The 18,636-nt window shown below is 31.0% G+C and overlaps 1 protein-coding gene across 1 annotated transcript in view; it reads left to right on the forward strand.

The window, feature by feature from the left end:
* chic (profilin chickadee) overlaps nucleotides 1-18,472 on the forward strand; it is a 41,695-nt gene extending 23,223 nt beyond the window's left edge. Inside the window, exons 3-4 of the mRNA XM_075357051.1 lie at nucleotides 15,368-15,467; nucleotides 16,995-18,472. Of these exons, the coding sequence (XP_075213166.1) occupies nucleotides 15,368-15,465 (98 nt within the window). The 3' untranslated portion in view covers nucleotides 15,466-15,467; nucleotides 16,995-18,472. The remainder of the gene's footprint in view (nucleotides 1-15,367; nucleotides 15,468-16,994) is intronic.
* Nucleotides 18,473-18,636: the final 164 nt, after the last annotated feature.

The raw sequence follows: 18,636 nt of genomic DNA on the forward strand, positions 1-18,636 counted from the left end.
GTTGAAGGGTAGTATCCATTTTTTCCAGATTATTTACTGCTTTGTTCTCAAAAACTCCAATGTGCGAGGGATTCCATTTTATGATTAAAGCTTTGGTAGTGTTCTTTTCATCAACAGGATGTCCTTAAAGATTTTGTTGTCAGCAGATTTGTTTGAAGATGCCTTGGAGTCGATATGACGACACTGGCAAAATTGAGCATGAGATGTGGCTTCAGATTCTGTATCAAAGGTTATTTTATTTCTGCCTTCTAGGAAATAATGTGAAAAGAGTTGAGAAGAAGCCTCCCCCTGTTGCCATTGTCATTTTTTGATTCATCAGTATATACCCAAAGCCAGTAAGATTGGTACCAATCTTCAGTGATAGAAGTGACTATTTTTTTTGAGGATTCTGGGAACCATTTCTTCCTGTTTATATCCTCCAACAGTGACAGATGAGTTGATTGAAGGGAATTCTATTGGTCTGGATGGCAAGGTGTATGGGTGGAGAGAGGAGATTGTTAGTCGCTGAGATGTTCCAATATGGGCGAGATAAAGAGTTTCATAGTGTTTTAAGCAGATTGATTTTTGATGGTTTGGCCCATGATTTCTGTGGCAATCCTTGTAGCCCTATGTATTTAGTTACCGTGCGGAGTTTCATTTCTCTCTCAGTGGACTGATTACATCTGTACAGTTGCATAACTGCTGTATGCAACTGAGGTAGTTTTGACAGCTCCACAGATGATCCACAATGCGTTACTCGGACATCTCTAGTTGTTAGAGGTTGGCCGTTTTGTGGTGATCGCTACATGACATATGGTATTTCACTTCTGTATGTCACTATTGGGTTGATTATAAGTGTGGTAGGTTTGTTTTAATGTGTTTTGGGTGCATCCCGAAGTAACCCCAGAGAGCCTCTATCTGATTTCCTGTCGCATTTCCTGTTCAGGTTATTTATATAAAAGATAATAATTGAAGAAGGGAATCGACGATTTGTGAATACATCGATATGTATACGATTTATAAGTATGACGATTTTGTGAATATATGTACATCATGGACGAAGTGGTTGTAGGCGATCATGAAATTCGATTATGAAGGGCTGTTCCCATTATGGTTGGAAAATTAACTTTAAGCCATTTGTTTAGGCCTAATTGGTCTTACTTTTTTTTGCAATAATTCAAGAAAAATTCTACTGCTCTATAAAATTTAAAAAAAATTCAATTTAAACGAAAATATTAAAATTTTTTCAAGCTAACCACACACCCGGTCCCTCGAAAGAAAGTGTAAATTTTCTAATAAAGTTTAAACTAACGTTTTTAACGAAATTCAATAAAAGTCATGTCCTATTCATTCAGACTCAAATGCGATGGGACGAAGAGACAAACGGGCAGGCAGATGAAAGAAAGATATACATAGATAGGGAAACATTCACTCTAGCATTGCCTTTATAGAAATTTGTTGAGACAGCACCGATGGACTCCTACAGCTGCTTCCGATCGGCAAAAAAAGATATATTTTTACCCGACTACGGAAGTAGTCTTGACAGTTTGGAATGAATATATTTCTGTTGTGTCGCTGAAACACGAGAACTCCTGAACAAATGTTCACAAAATTTTATCAAATATTCATTTAATTCCAAACATGACAGTAAATATGTAAGGGGTAAAATAAATTTAATAAATAATCTGAAGATTAAAATAGACACTTAACTTATAATAATTTTAAACCGATTTATTGAACAAAATGTTTTAAAAAAAATAGTTCGAAATTTTACAGAAAAATATTTAAAAAATGTTATAAACTAAAAACATCTAAGTTATTATCTGGTTTGAGAGTAAACTGGTTTTATAAAAATTAAAAAAAAGAAAGTTTTTCATGAATAAATTAGTAAAAGTTTATAAAAAGATTATTTTTGTAAAATATTGATTCGAAGAATCCTGAATTTATTATCTAAGTTTATTCCTTTTACTGATTGGGAGATCTTGAAAGTTCAGAGAACTTCTGATCTCGAAAAATCCAGATTCTTGCGATGGAACCCGGGATCTCGGTTCAGCAATCGCAGTAACTGATGATAGAGGAAGTCTCAGTATATTAATTATTTCTGCTGACGACATATTATTTTTTTTATAAAATATTTTATTTATTTATTTCATAAATGTATTGATTGCAGCCAGTATTGTAGGTCTATAAACAAAGTTGGTAAATATTTTACGAAGACTAAACTAATTTGTTATTGTATTGAACTTTTATTAAAATGACATTCAAGCGAAAAAGTAGGGAGAATTAGGTTTTGACCAGGATAGGATGGAGTCCCTCCCTTCTCGGTATATTTTTGGAATACCCTTTAGCCTAAGCTTTAATTAAGGCCAGCTGGCGAATTTCTTTAAAAAAAAACGAGTATTCGTTCAAGATTAATTTCGGCAGACTTTCATTTTCATATTGCATAGATGTATTTCCAACAGATTTTCTTTACGGTATAAAGTTGATAATTGACTACTTCTAGGCAGTTATAACTGCATAGAAAGCAGCCTGCCTATAATTCCATTACTCTATTTACTTAACTGAAGTAAATAACTGCCTATAACTTTATATCGTAAAGAAAATCTGTTTAAAAAATACTGAAATACATCTGTGCAGTAAGAAAATGAAAATGACTAAAAAAACCACTCTTCACTCGACATGTAAGCTGTTAATTTTTTTTCCTAATCTCCAACATATTGCTGAATTGGGTTTTTTGTTTTATTTTAATTGAAAAATATCTTTTGAGTGTAACTGTAGATTTTTACATACGTAGATCGCCTAATCAGAATGGTTCTAAATTTTACTAATTATAACCTAACAAGACGTGTTGGCAATAGTTAATACCATTTGAAAGTATCATTAGATTTTTGGAAAAAATTTATAAAATCATTCCTACAAAAAATTAATTTTTTGATCGCTTTAACGTTTAACTTGAAATTTAAAAAAAAAATTTTCCGTTTGAGATATTGTCAAATTGTTAAATGATAATATACTCGTACCTCCAACAGTAGATCTATCAAATTTTTTTCTTCCAAGGTAGCGAGCGACTTGAATTTTTTTTCCTTTAATTGACTGATGATTTATTTAAGTCATCATAGTGAGAAAAATTTTCAAGTGTTACCGAAGACTTAGAGGAAGAACAAAACCGAAAAAACTAAAATACGATATTAATTTTTAATTTCTGTTTACCGTTTGTATTTAACGACTTTATTTTTTGTACATATTTTTCTTAATCAGGCTTTATTAGAGTAGGATTAGATTAGAGAAATCTTTAAGATACAGGTATACTAATCCTTTTTATTGTATTTTGAGGTTTTTCTAATTACATTTATGTGATTCTTAAATAAAGTACAACAATGAATTTATGCTAATTTTTTTGGTTTTACTAATTTAATAAATCACGCTAGTGCCTCTTTTTTTAGTTTGAAAACTTATTTACTTGCAGTTTCTGAAGCATATTTTAATATCTTTCTAAATAAAGCGTTATTAACTGTTTCTAACAAACAATATATATATTTTTTCAAATAGCCTAAAATATTATTACTTGAAGTGGTTTATTATGCAATGAAACCTTACGGCTGAATACTTAATTAAGGTTAGATGAATTCGTGCTAATTTATATAAACTTTACTAATTCAATTTTAATTCACCTATACAGTTTTTTAATTTATCTTTTTTTAGATTATAAAATAAGTAAGATTGGAAGGATAACAATAATGTTAAGCCTTATCCTTGGAGAGGAAGCGTATAATCATCTTAAGCTTCATCTAAATACCTTTTTTTATTATTTTAGAAGTATATTTTTACGTATACAAATGCAACAGTGTAATGATGTGCGGTATCCAAAGAAGGAAGAACTATGAACTATTATGTTCTTCCAGAATTCAGACCGGATGCTCTTGCTAGAGCAACCAACCGAAGACGTGGCAAATCGAACTTCGTCTATCAACAGTCACGACTGAACAGTTTCAGAATTTTGTTACCTTCATTCCCTTTTGATTAAGATATATTTTATCATGTAGTAGCCTGTGATCTGCGAAGTGTTTTTAGTATTTTAATATTTCCTACAGAAACTAAAAGAAGGCTAATCAAGTATTATATTTATTTGAATTGCTCAATCGTTGTAACTAATACTAAACTTAGCACACGTCTAAAAATATGTTGCTCATCGGCAAGCCAAGCCTGACGAAATGCCGATGTATTCAGTCATTAATACGACTCTTTTAACTACAATAGAAAATGATAACCGACTAGTGAATGTAGTGAAGCATGCTGACTTCAGAAACTGGAATTTTTCATTTACCTCTTAATCATCTTCGCAAAAATATGTGTTTAACACATTCGAGGTTGTAATAATTAAATAAAGATTTACTGTTTCCATAAATTTCAGTACATAATTTATTGCGAAAAACTGTAACAAAGTATTACATTTAATAATGTATAAAATTAAAAAAAAATAATTCCTCCATTTATTAATGCATAATTAACTAGATTTTATCGTTCTTTAATCTCCAAAAATTTTATTATTAGATGTAATATTTCGATAACTGGGCCCATTAATGAGGTTTTGGTGCATTTCGTGGTCTTTTGTCATCTTCATCAACTTCAAACCTGTTATCTCATCTTCCGATCTAATATTTTGTTTTTAAATCTATTTTGATCTTCAATTTGGCTCTTAATTAGTTACCTCTTCTACCTACAATCTTCTTTTTGTCAAAATAACCGACCCACTTCACTGTAATTTTTTTATTGTTTCTGTTTGATCAATTTTGTTTTTTGCCTTAACGATTGTATTGTTTGTTTTTTGTTCTGTATTAATAATGTCTAGACCCACTCATTAATGTCTAGTAAAGGTAAGTTACTTTTATACGAGTTTGATTACTAGGGAATGGATATTGGTGTACTTTAGTTGTTCGGGTTCAATTAACTATACATATCAGGAACGGTCGGCCTCTCTCTTTTTCCCTGTTTAGCCTCCGGTACTCTACCGTTTAGATAATTCTTCAGAAGATGAGTGAGGATGATATGTATGAGTGTGAATGAAGTGTAGTCTTGTACATTCTCAGTTCGACCATACCTGAGATGTGTGGTTATTTGAAACCCAACCACCAAAGAACACCGGTATCCACGATCTAGTATTCAAGTCCATGTAAAAATAGCTGGCTTTACTAGGGCTTGAACGCTGGAACTCTCGACTTCCAAATCAGCTGATTTGGGAAGACGCATTCACCACTAGACCAACCCGGTGGGTTGTTAAGAAAGGTTAATCAGGTCCAAGTACACAAGTGTTAGAATTAGGTTGGTGGTTGAGTCCAAGTAGTGTGTATAGGTTCCAGGATCTTCAAACCTTTTGCCAGATATATTAGTGTAATTGTTGTAACCCCATGCTGATAAGGCTGTGTTAAAATTTCTCATTATGATTGTAAATTTTGGAAGATTCAGTATATGTGTTTCAGGTTTTTTATTGGTTTTTGTGAGCTGTATTAACAGAAAATTTTAAACTCTGTTATTATCCATACATGCATTCTGCTATCTCTGAAATATACTGAGCTTTATAAATTATCATATTGTGCTTTATTTACATTTTCTTAGGTGAAAAGCCACCACCTGGTTCTATTGCATAATTCTTAGTATTGCTTTTGGTCCTTTAGCTCTGAAAAGACAGTTTTCTTCATACTAGAGTGCCTAGTGCCTGCCAGTGGTGTTGCTCATTTTCCATTACCCAAGGGACACTTACAGCTTAAAGTATGCTGCTAAACACTAGCAGTGTTGTTCCCTAGTTAAGATTGTACATTCTCATCAACTTCCTACATCAATTAAGTTAATTGTGATATTTGTAATATTGAGAATGTAGACAGATGTATCTTGTCAATATGATATAATTTTTTAATCTGATCAACTGCTTATTACAATCAAATAAGAAAGTACTGATTTTAATTACATAATTGTGTAGGTTTTTGTCGATTTTTTTTTTTTTTTTTTTTTTTTTTTTTTTTTTTTTTTTTTTTTTTTTTAATGCATTGCATTTGGAAAGTTACTGTGCAGTATAGCTTAGAACTATGTGGTGCATTCGGCTGCCGTGTGGGTTTGTTAGGTGTTTATTCAGACGTACATTTGTTTATTAATCAGTAATAAACAAAGATGTCAGTTGTAACATAAATGTTTTGAAAGTTTATTAAAAAAGAAGCATTAGAATTGATTCAAGGGACTGCTTCACAAGATATGGAACTATTGATTGAATTGAACAGTTCAGTATATGGGTTAAAATTTACCCAATGCAGAAATCTCAATGATGAATTTATCATTCATCTGTTAAGAGCATGCAAGATACAGGAGATGAAAATGACAATGACATAGAGGAGGAAGAGCCAGACAGAGAAGTGATAAACACAAAGACCCAGGATTCCTTAAAGACATTTGAAGAACTTTAGAGGGGAAAAAGAAGGATATAGACATAACATAGAAATATTTTAATAAAAATGTTTTTCATAGCTCATAACTTAGAAAGAAAAAATGAGATATTTCCATGAATGTAAACGAATATGAATACTAAAATAAAAAAATTATCTTTCTGTAAAAATGGAAAATATATAATTTTTTTGGGGGTTTTGTAATTTTAAATTACTTTACACAAGTATATAGAAATCTTGTATATCAATGTGTATTGTATTACACATTGATAAAAGTTTGAAAGATTTAGATGAATAAAAGACGCCTGCATATGAAAAACAAGCTTTTCAGTGCAAAGTGTCTTGAAAACATATTTGATGCATGGTTTATCAAAGGCTAACTCAACTTTCAGATATATGCTTACCACTTATGATCAAAACGTGAAATCCTGACTTAATAATAACTAGTAGCTACTGTATTTTTAAATAAATAATTTACAGATCTAACTGAATTCAAAACAGTTATATAAGCAGTTCTCAAAAGTTATTCTATAAGTTATACCAGTCCTACTGAGTTTTTTTTAACATATTGTCATGATTTTGAAACTGGTAACTAAGAACTGGACAAACATTCAGAGAAGGCAAAAATGCCTTAATAGGCATGAATTGGTTGTTAAAGATGGAAACTGCTTATAAATATGCTCTATCTAACAGAGGAATGTTAAATGGCTTCTAGTAGTTTATTGCTAGAGAATTCTGATAGAATTCATTCAAAATGATATCTTCAAAACTGCAATTAGCATTATTTTCACTTGATTTTTGTTATTTTTACAATCTCTATTACATTTCTGCATACTCATTCAAGTGGGACTGTGCAACTTGAAGCATTAAGTTTCATCACCCATAACAGACAGTCCAGTCAAAAAGATTTACATTTCAGTTAATTCTAATTGCCGTTTTTCTTAATATTGCACATAATTTAATCATTGTTCTTTGTTAAATCTTGACATTTTTAAATACTAAACGACCTCATATATTGATTATAATTATAGGGGATAAGGGATTATATAAAGAATTATATATATATATATATATAAGGGATTATCATTAATCACTTAAAGTAAACTAATAATTGTTTGATAAACAGACATCTAACAAATTAAAAATTGTTCATTCAAAAAACACTAACTAGTACCACTATTCCAGGGTAGTAGCATCAGTTATATAGTTGTACAATAATGTAAGTGTATACAAAGTAAATTTGAAGTTGATTTTAATGAAAACATCTTATGCCATTTATATACATACATTCGAACCCCTGTGTACCAGACTTATCAGGTACCTTGAATATTCATTAGAAAAACAGTATCTGTATATGGAATTAAATTTGTATACATCAAACAAAGATTTTTACATAAGAAAAAATTAAGTATGCCCATTGCAGTGAAAAAGCGCTTATGGATTTTCTTAATAAGAAGGATATATAAATTAAATAAGCAAAAGACTGTTTGACAGATTCTTACTGCAATAGAAATTCATGAAAGACCAGAAGGTTATTTACCAAAAAATAATAAACACTTGCTGGTGAGGTTATATGTTATTCTTACCTTCTGTTCTACGAATCTTTCCTAAATTGTAGCAACCTTTTTACTTCAGTTTAGCTTTAGATTTCTTATACTGAACATGGTCCCTAAATGGGAATCTTTTAAGTGTGAAAGAGAAGTTCAGCTTAATAAAAGACATTGAAAACAGGTTGAAAAGTAGACGTGGCAATAAAGTACATATTTTCAATCAGTATGGTACCAAAAATGTTGAACCATTATGATTTGAGTTATTAAAGCCTTTTAAAGTGTAGAAGGCGATTGGAAATTATTTAAATCCTTAAAATTTGACACGATCAATGAAGCAGTATTGAAATGTGTAAAAATGATACGAAACAAGAATATGCCTGCGGCTGGGCTGCTCATTAAGGATAAAGCGACTGAATATACTGTAAATTTGGGAATTTCCAACTTCCAAGCTAGCTCTGGGTATCTCAGTAAATTCAAAAAGGAACACGGCATTCAAGAAAATGTAATATCAGATGAAAGTGCTTTTGTTTTGGGTATGCAATGCTCTCAACGGTGAAACACATTCTGAAAACAGTTTTAAAAGTATATGACAGCGTGTTTCATGGAAGAAACAGGGTTTCTTCCATGTAAAAACCAGGGGTTTTTAAGTGTGCTCATTAAAACTCTTGCTTTCAAAGACAAAAAATGTTTTGGAGGAAAGCATAGTAAGGACGAATCATGGCTGTTATTTGTATAAACATGACCAGTAAGGAGAAATTAAAAACTCCTTGTGAAGGAAAAGTAAACAGTGTGCATTGTTTCAAAGACATGAATTCACTTGAAGTTGACTGTGACTTTTAACAAAAAATCATCTTGGCTGTTCGGAGAAATTGATAAATGAATGATCAAACAAAATGTGCTTCTTTTTGTGCTCAATAGCTTGGCTCATCCTAGTTCAGTTGAATGAAAATTGACTAATGTTAAGCTTGTTTTCTTCTCTCCTAATACAACACCAAATTACAACCTGTGGACCAAGGGGTAATTAAAAATTTTCAAGTAGATGAATCTAGCTTGAATCTAGATGAATCTAGCTTTTTTTTTTATAGAAGCTGGTTTTGTAGAAAAGATTTCCTAAGATAAAGGGTAAACAGATACCAAAAATACAAAAGAAACATGAAAACAACTCATTTCATTAGGACAAATAAATGACTGTTTTGAATTAGTGCAAATTTTACATGTGAAACAGAACTTGATTGTGACTGATTACCCCACTGATCTGTGCATACTAGACTACTGTTTTGATCAATATTGACCCAAAGATAACTGTGACAATGAAGATGAATTAATTGAAAAACCACCTAGAAACAAGGAAAGGAAACATTCCAAACTGTCCAACACAGCTTGAGATTTATTCCTAACATTCTTGAAGAAAGTTTTACATCTGTATAAACATGAACATTATTTTGAAATTGCTTTGGTAAAAATTTATGTCCAAAAAGACATTAGGGACTACTTTGTCCAAAATAAATAAAAATTTCATTTTTTATTTATGAACATAACATTTTTTAGTACATTCTAAGAAAATTTTCAGTTGCATACATATTTGTACTGGGTGACAGAGATGTATACCCATTTTGGAATAAACACGACATAGGTAAATTTTTACTAAACTTTATTATGTGGCTAGAACATGTGGAGAAACAGATGCCATTTATGTTAGGTAGAAAAAATTACATTTGGAAAGTGATGACCATCTTCTCTGATTCATGTTTCAAGTCGAGAAATGGAGCTGACCCTGTTCATTGTCTCCTGCATGATCTGTACCTGTCTTCAGTCGCTGTAATATATGGGGTTTCTTGATATACACTTGCTCCTTTTAAGTTCTCCCACAGGAAGAAGTCGCACATACTCTGGTCGGGAGATCGAGGGGGCCAAGGAACATCTCCGAACCTGGAAATCACATGACCAGGAAACAATTGTTGCATTGAATGAGTGGCAGTGTGTGCTGTTGCCACATCTTGTTGGAACCACACTTTGGGACCCATGTCCAAGAGCTGTAATGCTGGCTGTATAAAGGTGGTAATCATGTTCGTGTACCAATGAGAATTCACAGTCACCGCTACACCTTCCTTTTCAAAAAAGTAGAGGCCAATAACATAATGCCTAGATATCGTGTACCATACTGTCACAAGGAACAAATGCAGAGGTCATTCATACACTTGTTTTGGGTTTTTTTGATTACCAGTACTTACATTTTGCTGGTTGTCGTACCAGTTATGGAAATGCGCCTCATTGCAACAAAATCTTTCCGCTGTTCATAATTTCTTGGAGTAATTGCTGCTTGCAGATCATCTTGTATGGATGAAATTTAGGATTGGTTTTCAAAATTATATTTACAGATTCCCTTCCCAATTGTAACGCTATTGCGTGGCACCTTGCCGAACGTCGGAAGACTGTGGAGAGAACTGCTGCTCTCACTCCATACGTGCTTTTCACCATACGTTCAACTCCTGGTGGTGTTTTGGAAATGTTTCAATATGGTTTGCCAGTTTGGGCCTGCTCTGTGTCAGCCGACATTGAAATGACAACGGAATGACCTCTGAGCTGTCACAACTGAATCACTGCCTCTCGCATATGCATCGTACGTGAAAATGCAATGGTTCTGGCTACTCAAACATGGCAACTGAAATAACGGCATTAGTTCACATACATGTAACTACAAGCAAATTGCAGGTTGTAGTAATAGTAACAGTGTTCAGTTCATTACAAAATGGGTACACATCTCTGTACTTTTTTTTTTTACATTCTTCTTTAATCCTAAAAATTAACTATACATAATTGCTTTTAATCAGAAAATTATGAAAAATTTACAATATGCATTTCTGTATATCAAAATTTTTTCAAGGAAACTGTAAGTTCAATATGTAGAGGTTCAACTGTAATTTCTGTATACAATAAGTATTAAAAAGTTTTAAATGGTTTTCATTATTTTTTATTCTATTAGAATAAGATAGTTTGAGAAAATTGGCACAGATATCTGGATGTATCCCTAATTAAAAAATATATGTTTAAAAATTATTTTGTAATAATAATTTTATAATGGTTAGATTTGAGTTGTTTTAAGAATGATGTGGGTAGCGTAGTGCATTAGTATTTACTTTCCTTCCTGTGCAAGAAATTTTTGGTTTGAGGCCAGAGGGATTATTTTTGTTAACACTATCAGGATACCATTTAAAAATGAATGTCTTTAACTATTAAGATTAAAATACTTTTTAACTAAGATATTATTATTAATTATTACAAGATTTAGATCAACACTAATACATTAATTTGAAACCACATTAAAAAATGTAGATTAAATTTAAAATTGCCATTAGGATTATTATCTGCCTGTTATTGTATGCCATTGCTTTTTTTCTCTACTATTCAAATACTATTTTAATGTAAACTTTCCTTATTGTAGTTTTAAAGACGCATTTTTTATCATATTTTTCTGCAGTTTTGCAGTGTTTGTTAGAAATAACAGAACTATTTAAAGTCAGTATTTGAACTTAAAATGGATTGATAATAAATTTATACTTTTTAGAGTAAATAATATGTCATATTTTTATGTTTTGTTGTAATTTTTATCTTATAGTTTTTAATGCAGTTTAGTTTTGTTCTGAGAATCATTATTATGTGAATTTTTCCATGAATTGTACTTTATCATATCATCCTGGGCTCCTTAAGCAGCAATCTGTTTTAATGTTTTGATTTTTATTTTTATGTTTTTTAATATGCAAAACAAATACGAGTATGTAACAGATTTTTTTTTGCCAGCTGGCCACTTGCAGAAGGCATTAGTTGCAGTCGGTGGTTTTATTTTAATTCTAAGAAGAAAGTCTATATTAAATTATGGTCTTTACGTATAGGTGAAGTTTGAAAATAATATTGGATTATTTTTTATACTGGTTGGTTCAAAAAGGAATGCAGTTTTAAAAGCATATAAAGATTTATTGAAACACATTACGAATTTGGTTGAGTTCTCATTTTGTAGAAAAACACATCATTTGTCACCGAACATTCACTTGGGTCGATATGAATTCCATTTGTAAACACATCCCACGTAAATCGATTTCATTACAGACTGTAACCTGCAAGTTGGACATTTATTTGAAGTCTTAACCCAACAAGAACAGCAGGCAAAGGAAGTACATTAACCTGATCTTTTAATGAAACCCCCACCACAAGAAAAAATTTAGCTAGGTAAAATCTGGGGAGGAGGTGGCCATGTAATTGGACCTTCATGACCAATCCACCAACCTGGAAGTCAAGAATCAAGAAAATCTGACTTATAGGCAGTAATGAGGTGGTGCCCTTCCTTGCCAATAGTAATGGCATCCATCTTGGTTGTTATCCTCTAACTGAGGAATTTAGAAAACTTTGAAGCATTTCCTGATAAACTATACCATTTACGGTTGCGTACCTGGAAAAAGAACAGACCATACAGTCTTTGCTTAGGGCACAATAAAAATTGACCTTACAGCTACCATGAATGAGCTGCAAAGTTTCATGAGGGTGTTTGCTACTCCATATTCAGCAGTTACTGGTGTTTACCTTGCCACTGATATGAAACATTGACTTGTCATTGAAATTGTATTGTTATCTGCAATTCTATCCATTTCCACACATAATTCCAGCCGAGCAACATTATGTCATCTGTAATTTGTTGAACCATGGTTAGTTTGTATAGCTTGAAGTGCAGTCATTTATGTATAAGTTTGTGGAATGCCAGTTTCACATGAAGCATGTATATTTGATTTCTTCAGACTACATGCAAAGCTTTCTCTGAGTTGTTCCACAGCAGCGTCAGGAAAGCGTGGCATCCTGATGATTTTGTATGTTTACAGAACAACCTGTCTCAACAAAGGTTTGGTGCCAAGAGTAAATTTTATGCCTACTAGGAGGAAGCTTCCTACTGTACACTCTACGAAAATTACGTTGAATCATGAAAACACTGTGAGCACGTTCCGCACCAGTAAATGTCTATTTTTAACACCGCTGGTGGCCGAATTTGATACTAACAAACTACATAAATCAAAAAGTCAAAACTTCATGTGTTTTGCTATGAAATGAGACTTGAATTGAATCTGCAAGTTATCTAAAATTTTTATATACTTTAAAGTTGCACTTCTTGAATCGGTCTGTATATTACAAACTTTTAACACACTGATTTTTCTATTCTTTTAAAAAATAATATATTTTTTTAATTTAATATATTGGACACCAAATTTCTGTTGGGTAAAATGCCCTTCTAAATTTTTGTTCAGTTTCAGTTTGTATAATAAATTTTAAGTTTCAAACAAAAGGTAAGTAAAGGCATCCAGTAAAGTAAATATGAAAAAGTTGTGTATATTTAATCAATTCCTAGTTAAGGTTTCTTCGCTGATCTTTTACCATCGGTTACACTTCTTTTATAGACCTTAGAATGGTGTAAAATATTTTATTATAGCGTTGGTCACTTTATTTGACATAGTTGGAATATCACTGGAAAATTTCCCCTGAAATAGTTTCTGGTATTGATTACAGTTTATCTCAAATATTGATTGATGATATCTATCTTGATCAAAATAATTAATTCAAGAGTGTGTGATCTTAACCATTCATCAGTAGTGATGAATGAACTGCTGCTGCTCCTAATCCTACATTTTGGCAATTTCATTTTTAGTTAATTGGTCCCATAATGTGTACTAAAAATTGTTTTGATTCCATTTTATTCTGCTGATAATATGATATCCACCACTAACATTCTCTAATTAAATAATAATTATTTATATGATCACCTTTTGAGTAGTCCCTATGTGGACATTAGATTACGAAACTAGTTTAGTTAAGAAGATGCTGTTTATTCTTGCTATAAGATATTAAGAATAAGATCTTGAAGGTGATTCCATTTCTTAGGTTTTGTCTATTTTCCAAGGATTATATTTTTTCAGAAACTAAAACAGTAGATTTATCATCTTCATGCAAGTGGTATTAAATTCTAACTATTACATATTTTTGGCTGTCTGACAATCAGCCGTCGGCATATATATTAAATTCTTTGGGTTCCATTGGACGAATCATACATGCTTGTATTTTGATAAAATTAATGTTGTCCAAATAGTAAAGACTGGCTTAAAATTCCTTTTTAGTCTTGCCTTTGAGTACATAACCATATTTATCTATTGTAATTTTAACCCCATTTGGGGAGTACAGGACCTTGGTGGGGATTGCATCCTTCATTGTTCCTAAGTGTTGTGCTGGCAATAGCTTAACTACTTACTGTTAAGGTTTCCCAAGCTGGATTGGTTGAAGATTTGGAACTTCACAATAGCATCCATTTCATATGTACAACTTTCAAAGCTATACATGTTCTCTGTATCAAAAATGACTGCAATCAATATGATTTCTCCATGGTTAGGAGCGACTGTATATACTATACTGGTGGTTACAAATGATACATTGGATTTTAAAAATTTGTATTTAAAAAAGTAGTACATATAAGATTATAAATGTTTCATGAAAATAAACAGAAACTGTCCAAGTTTCAGTCATACCTTCATAAATGTTTGATATGGCCTCCATTCATCACACGACACACATCTGTGTGGTAGTCCAGTTCAGCCCACACACGCGTTAACATCATATCCCTATTGTTGGTCATAAGTGCAGCTGTAATGCGTTCCTGTGGCTCAACCAAAGTTATTAGGTGTGGTGACACATAAAAACAGTCTTAACATACTCCTAAAGGAAAAAATCACAAACTGTGAGATAAGTAGATCTAAGAGTGCTAAGTCATCATCTGTATATCACCTGATCCTGTGGTGTGGGACAGTTTACTGTGAAATATTGAGTTCACTGCTAGCGCGTTGTGTTGACTTCTTTGGACTAATGAAACTTGTCTTAACTGTCTCCACCATTTCATCCAAAACGCTTGGGCGTCTGGTGCTTTTACCTTTGCACAAACAATCAGTGGCTTTAAATTGTTGATACCATCTTAGAATGCTTCAGCGGTTCTCAGCCTGGTGGTTCTGTTTCAAATCGTCTCCGGAATAAACACTGCATTGTAACAATGGTTAAACATTTCTCATACTCTAAACACAGAATGTTTTCAGTTGCATAAACGCCATTTTATAAACTGGGCTGTCGACGATCACTCTAAACCTTACCTGAAACTTGGAAACGTTTCTGTTTATTTACATGTATTCATTTTATGTGTACATTATTAAAATTCAATGAATCTTTTGTAATTACCTGTATTTTAGTATGAGTGCAATACTTCCATTTGGGGATTCTATATTATCTATATTGGCAGTCTGTTGATGGGTATTTTTGGAACCATTAATTGTTACAGATAATAATTTGGTCTGTACATATATTCTAATTATGCTTTTTTTTCTCTTATAGCTGTGGTTGTATCATTGTATGAAGACCCTATTCAGCCTCAGCAGGCTGCATCTGTAGTTGAAAAACTTGGCGATTACTTAGTGGGTTGCGGATACTAGAGGTATGCTATATAAATTTTTCTTATTTTATAGACCAAATTAGATAATCTATGTAATAGTTTTTTCTCAAATTAGACTTGCATGTTTTGACAATTGTTCATTTTTATTTACTGAAGGATAATTTTTTGTTCTTTAATATCCTCTGTTTATCTGTGCTCCTGTGTAGAAGTGTATATAATAAGGTTTTTAATTGGTTAGAGTGTTTTTTTTTATTTGTTCATTACACTTGAGATGTTTATTAAAAGATGAATTTGTGATGTTAGTTTGTAATGTCATATATCAGATTATACTTCATCAGAATTTTTGGTTTTTATTTTTAATAAATAATTTTTACTAAGCTAAAAATTATATCTTTAGTACTTGTTTTTTACATATTGCAAATCTTGTTTCAGTATGTTTATGCATGTTAGAACAAGAAAAAGTGATTTTTTTATTAATATCATAACCCTAGTTGTATAATGTAGGTACAGTGTTCAGTTGTCAATTTTTTTTTCACTTGCGATTATATGTTCTAATGGAATCTTTGTTTTAAATTTAGAAAAATGTTATACCATCACTATGAACATATAATTTTGTAAAAAAAAATCTCTTAACATTTTGTTATATGGAGGAAACAGAATATTAAATTTCTTTTTTTGGCTTACGGGCATGATAGCTCAACCATAATAATATATAGTATTATTGCAAGGTTAGTGTATAATATTCAAAAATTATGTAGAACATTGAAATGAATGTTTCAATTTACATTTTATATTATTAAATCTTTTACTCATTGTATTAATTTTAAACAATTAGATGCATTTATGTATGGAATATCTTTGGTTTTGTGTAAATAAAAATAATTTTTTTATGCATTAACATTATAAAACAATATTCTATCACAAACATCGTAATTCTATAATTTCTGTAAAACAGTACAGATATTCAGATTTTTGAGTATTTTTTTTTTTTTCAAATTGAAACCAGGAAAAATATTTATTCAGTACATGGTACTTAAATAGTGATATATATATCACTATCATCTACTTGTAAGTAGTTGGATCTGTCCAATATCAATCATCTGTTATATGTAACTGAAGCGGTGTTATACTGGTCCTAAAATAGTGTGAGGGCAAAATGTTATTCTCTTTCAAAAGCATGAACATTATGTGCTAGAAATTAAAATAAATCATGTAAAAATTAATCACTTGTTTATATCATGCTCTAACATAACACCCGAAGGACATCAAAAATTAATAAAGAAATATATAATCTATGTTCTGTTTTATAGCTTTTTCATTGAAATACTTATGTGGACAGAAAAATCATAAAACCACTTACAATAATTTAACAGTGCAGACATTTTTCTTTTTAATATTAAAGAATAGGGAAATGTTCATAGATTAGGAAACAAATACTGAATAGTTCATAACTGCGATACATCATGGAGTAGTTTATGTTATGATGCTTATAGATCTACATATAAAATTATCTGAGGCTTGTTAACATTTAAAGATACGATAGTTGATGTACATTGTTTAAATTTGCAGGATGTTGCTGCATATGGCTGTTTTATTGGAGCAGAACCAGGAGCTAGGGATTTCAAAATACAGCGAACAGAACAGCAGTGTTCATTGGGACAAACAAGAACTGCATTTTTCTACCGTCATTAAATCTTGTGTATGGGATGTTGTGAATGATAATATGAAATTACAGTGGATTTCTTCCAAGTGTGTGGACTTGGCTGTAACAGCAACATATCTTTCTGTTAAACCTTCTTAAAGTTCTATTGCTTCTTTCTGATTTCTAGTACTATATATATATATTATTAGTTTTATTCCTCTCATATATTTTGTAATTGTATGAATTATTGATATTCATGCTTTTTTTTGTATAGTTTATAAAATGGATTTTAAGGTTTTCATAAAGATAATGTTGCAATTAAAAACTAAATTTAAAAAAACCTAATTTGTAGAATTCCCATTGCATTTAAAAATTTTTTTTATACATTAAAGAAAAAGGAAACTCTAGTCCCATTTTTTTCCTTAACTTTTTTTTTTATCAAAATAAGTTAATTTATATATATACTTTTTTTTTTATTAAAATTTATTAATAATATTAATCAATTTAAGAAAATAAATAAATTAGCTTTTATTATTAGTGGAGTTGTGAGTTGATGTGAGCTTGACAGGCGACCGAATTTCAACAAACAACAGTTGTTTCTGGTGTAGCCACGCATGCTCCAGCCAGGTGAAGAAAACTTCAGTAAACTACTACGAGCTAGCTAATGAATGGTTCTGTTCGCATGAAATGTGATCAAGGATTTTTATATAATAGATTATTATTATAATTATGGTTATCAGACTTTTTCCAATAATACTATCTTTATTATATATACGGTGGTCATACAATGCTCATTTTAGTGCTACGTTGTAATAAAAAAAATTAATAAAAAACCGCGATGATTTTCAGTGTTATGATATTGAATTATTTAATTATTACCATCGAATAATGCATTTTTGAGTACTTTGTCTAGTAATTATTATTATATAAAATATTGTATTATAATTATATATAAAGTTGTGTAATTTAAAAAAGGACTTGCATTGTCCATTTTAGTGTTTTTCAAAAAAATTAAAAAAAGTCAAAAAGGGGTTCTGATAACTTAATCTGCAACTTCATTTTTTTTTCTTAAATCACAAATATAGAAAATATAATAAGGAATGTATGATATATGATTATTATTATTATTATTAATGTGGTGTGTCTCCTTGCTTTTTGGAAAATGTTGCTGGTCGTATTGAATGTTCCAGCTGCATAAATATTATATGCCTGCGTGCTCTTGCACGTGCTTGTTGCAAGAGTTTATGTGTGCCAATGTTTATTAATAATAAATTTGCATATTTGCTGCTGGAATTATGTATATATTTTTTTTTAACGATTGATTATCACAACTTATCTAAATGGATTTTTGTATACCCTTTATGGGCCCCTACAAATAAATAGTAAATAAATGAAGTTGCATTTATGTCATGTGTTGTGTTTTTATTTTATTCTGTTTATACCTTACTTTTGACACTGGTCATGTGTAACAATTTTTTCTTCTCAAATTAAGTGTGACTTGTGAAATAGTGAGCTTTGTAATTCCTTTTCTTAGAAAAAAATATAGCAGATTTATTTATTATTCTTATT

This window comes from Lycorma delicatula, chromosome 2 (genome assembly GCF_047948215.1).
Source record: "Lycorma delicatula isolate Av1 chromosome 2, ASM4794821v1, whole genome shotgun sequence".
NCBI classification, from domain to species: Eukaryota; Metazoa; Arthropoda; class Insecta; order Hemiptera; family Fulgoridae; genus Lycorma; species Lycorma delicatula.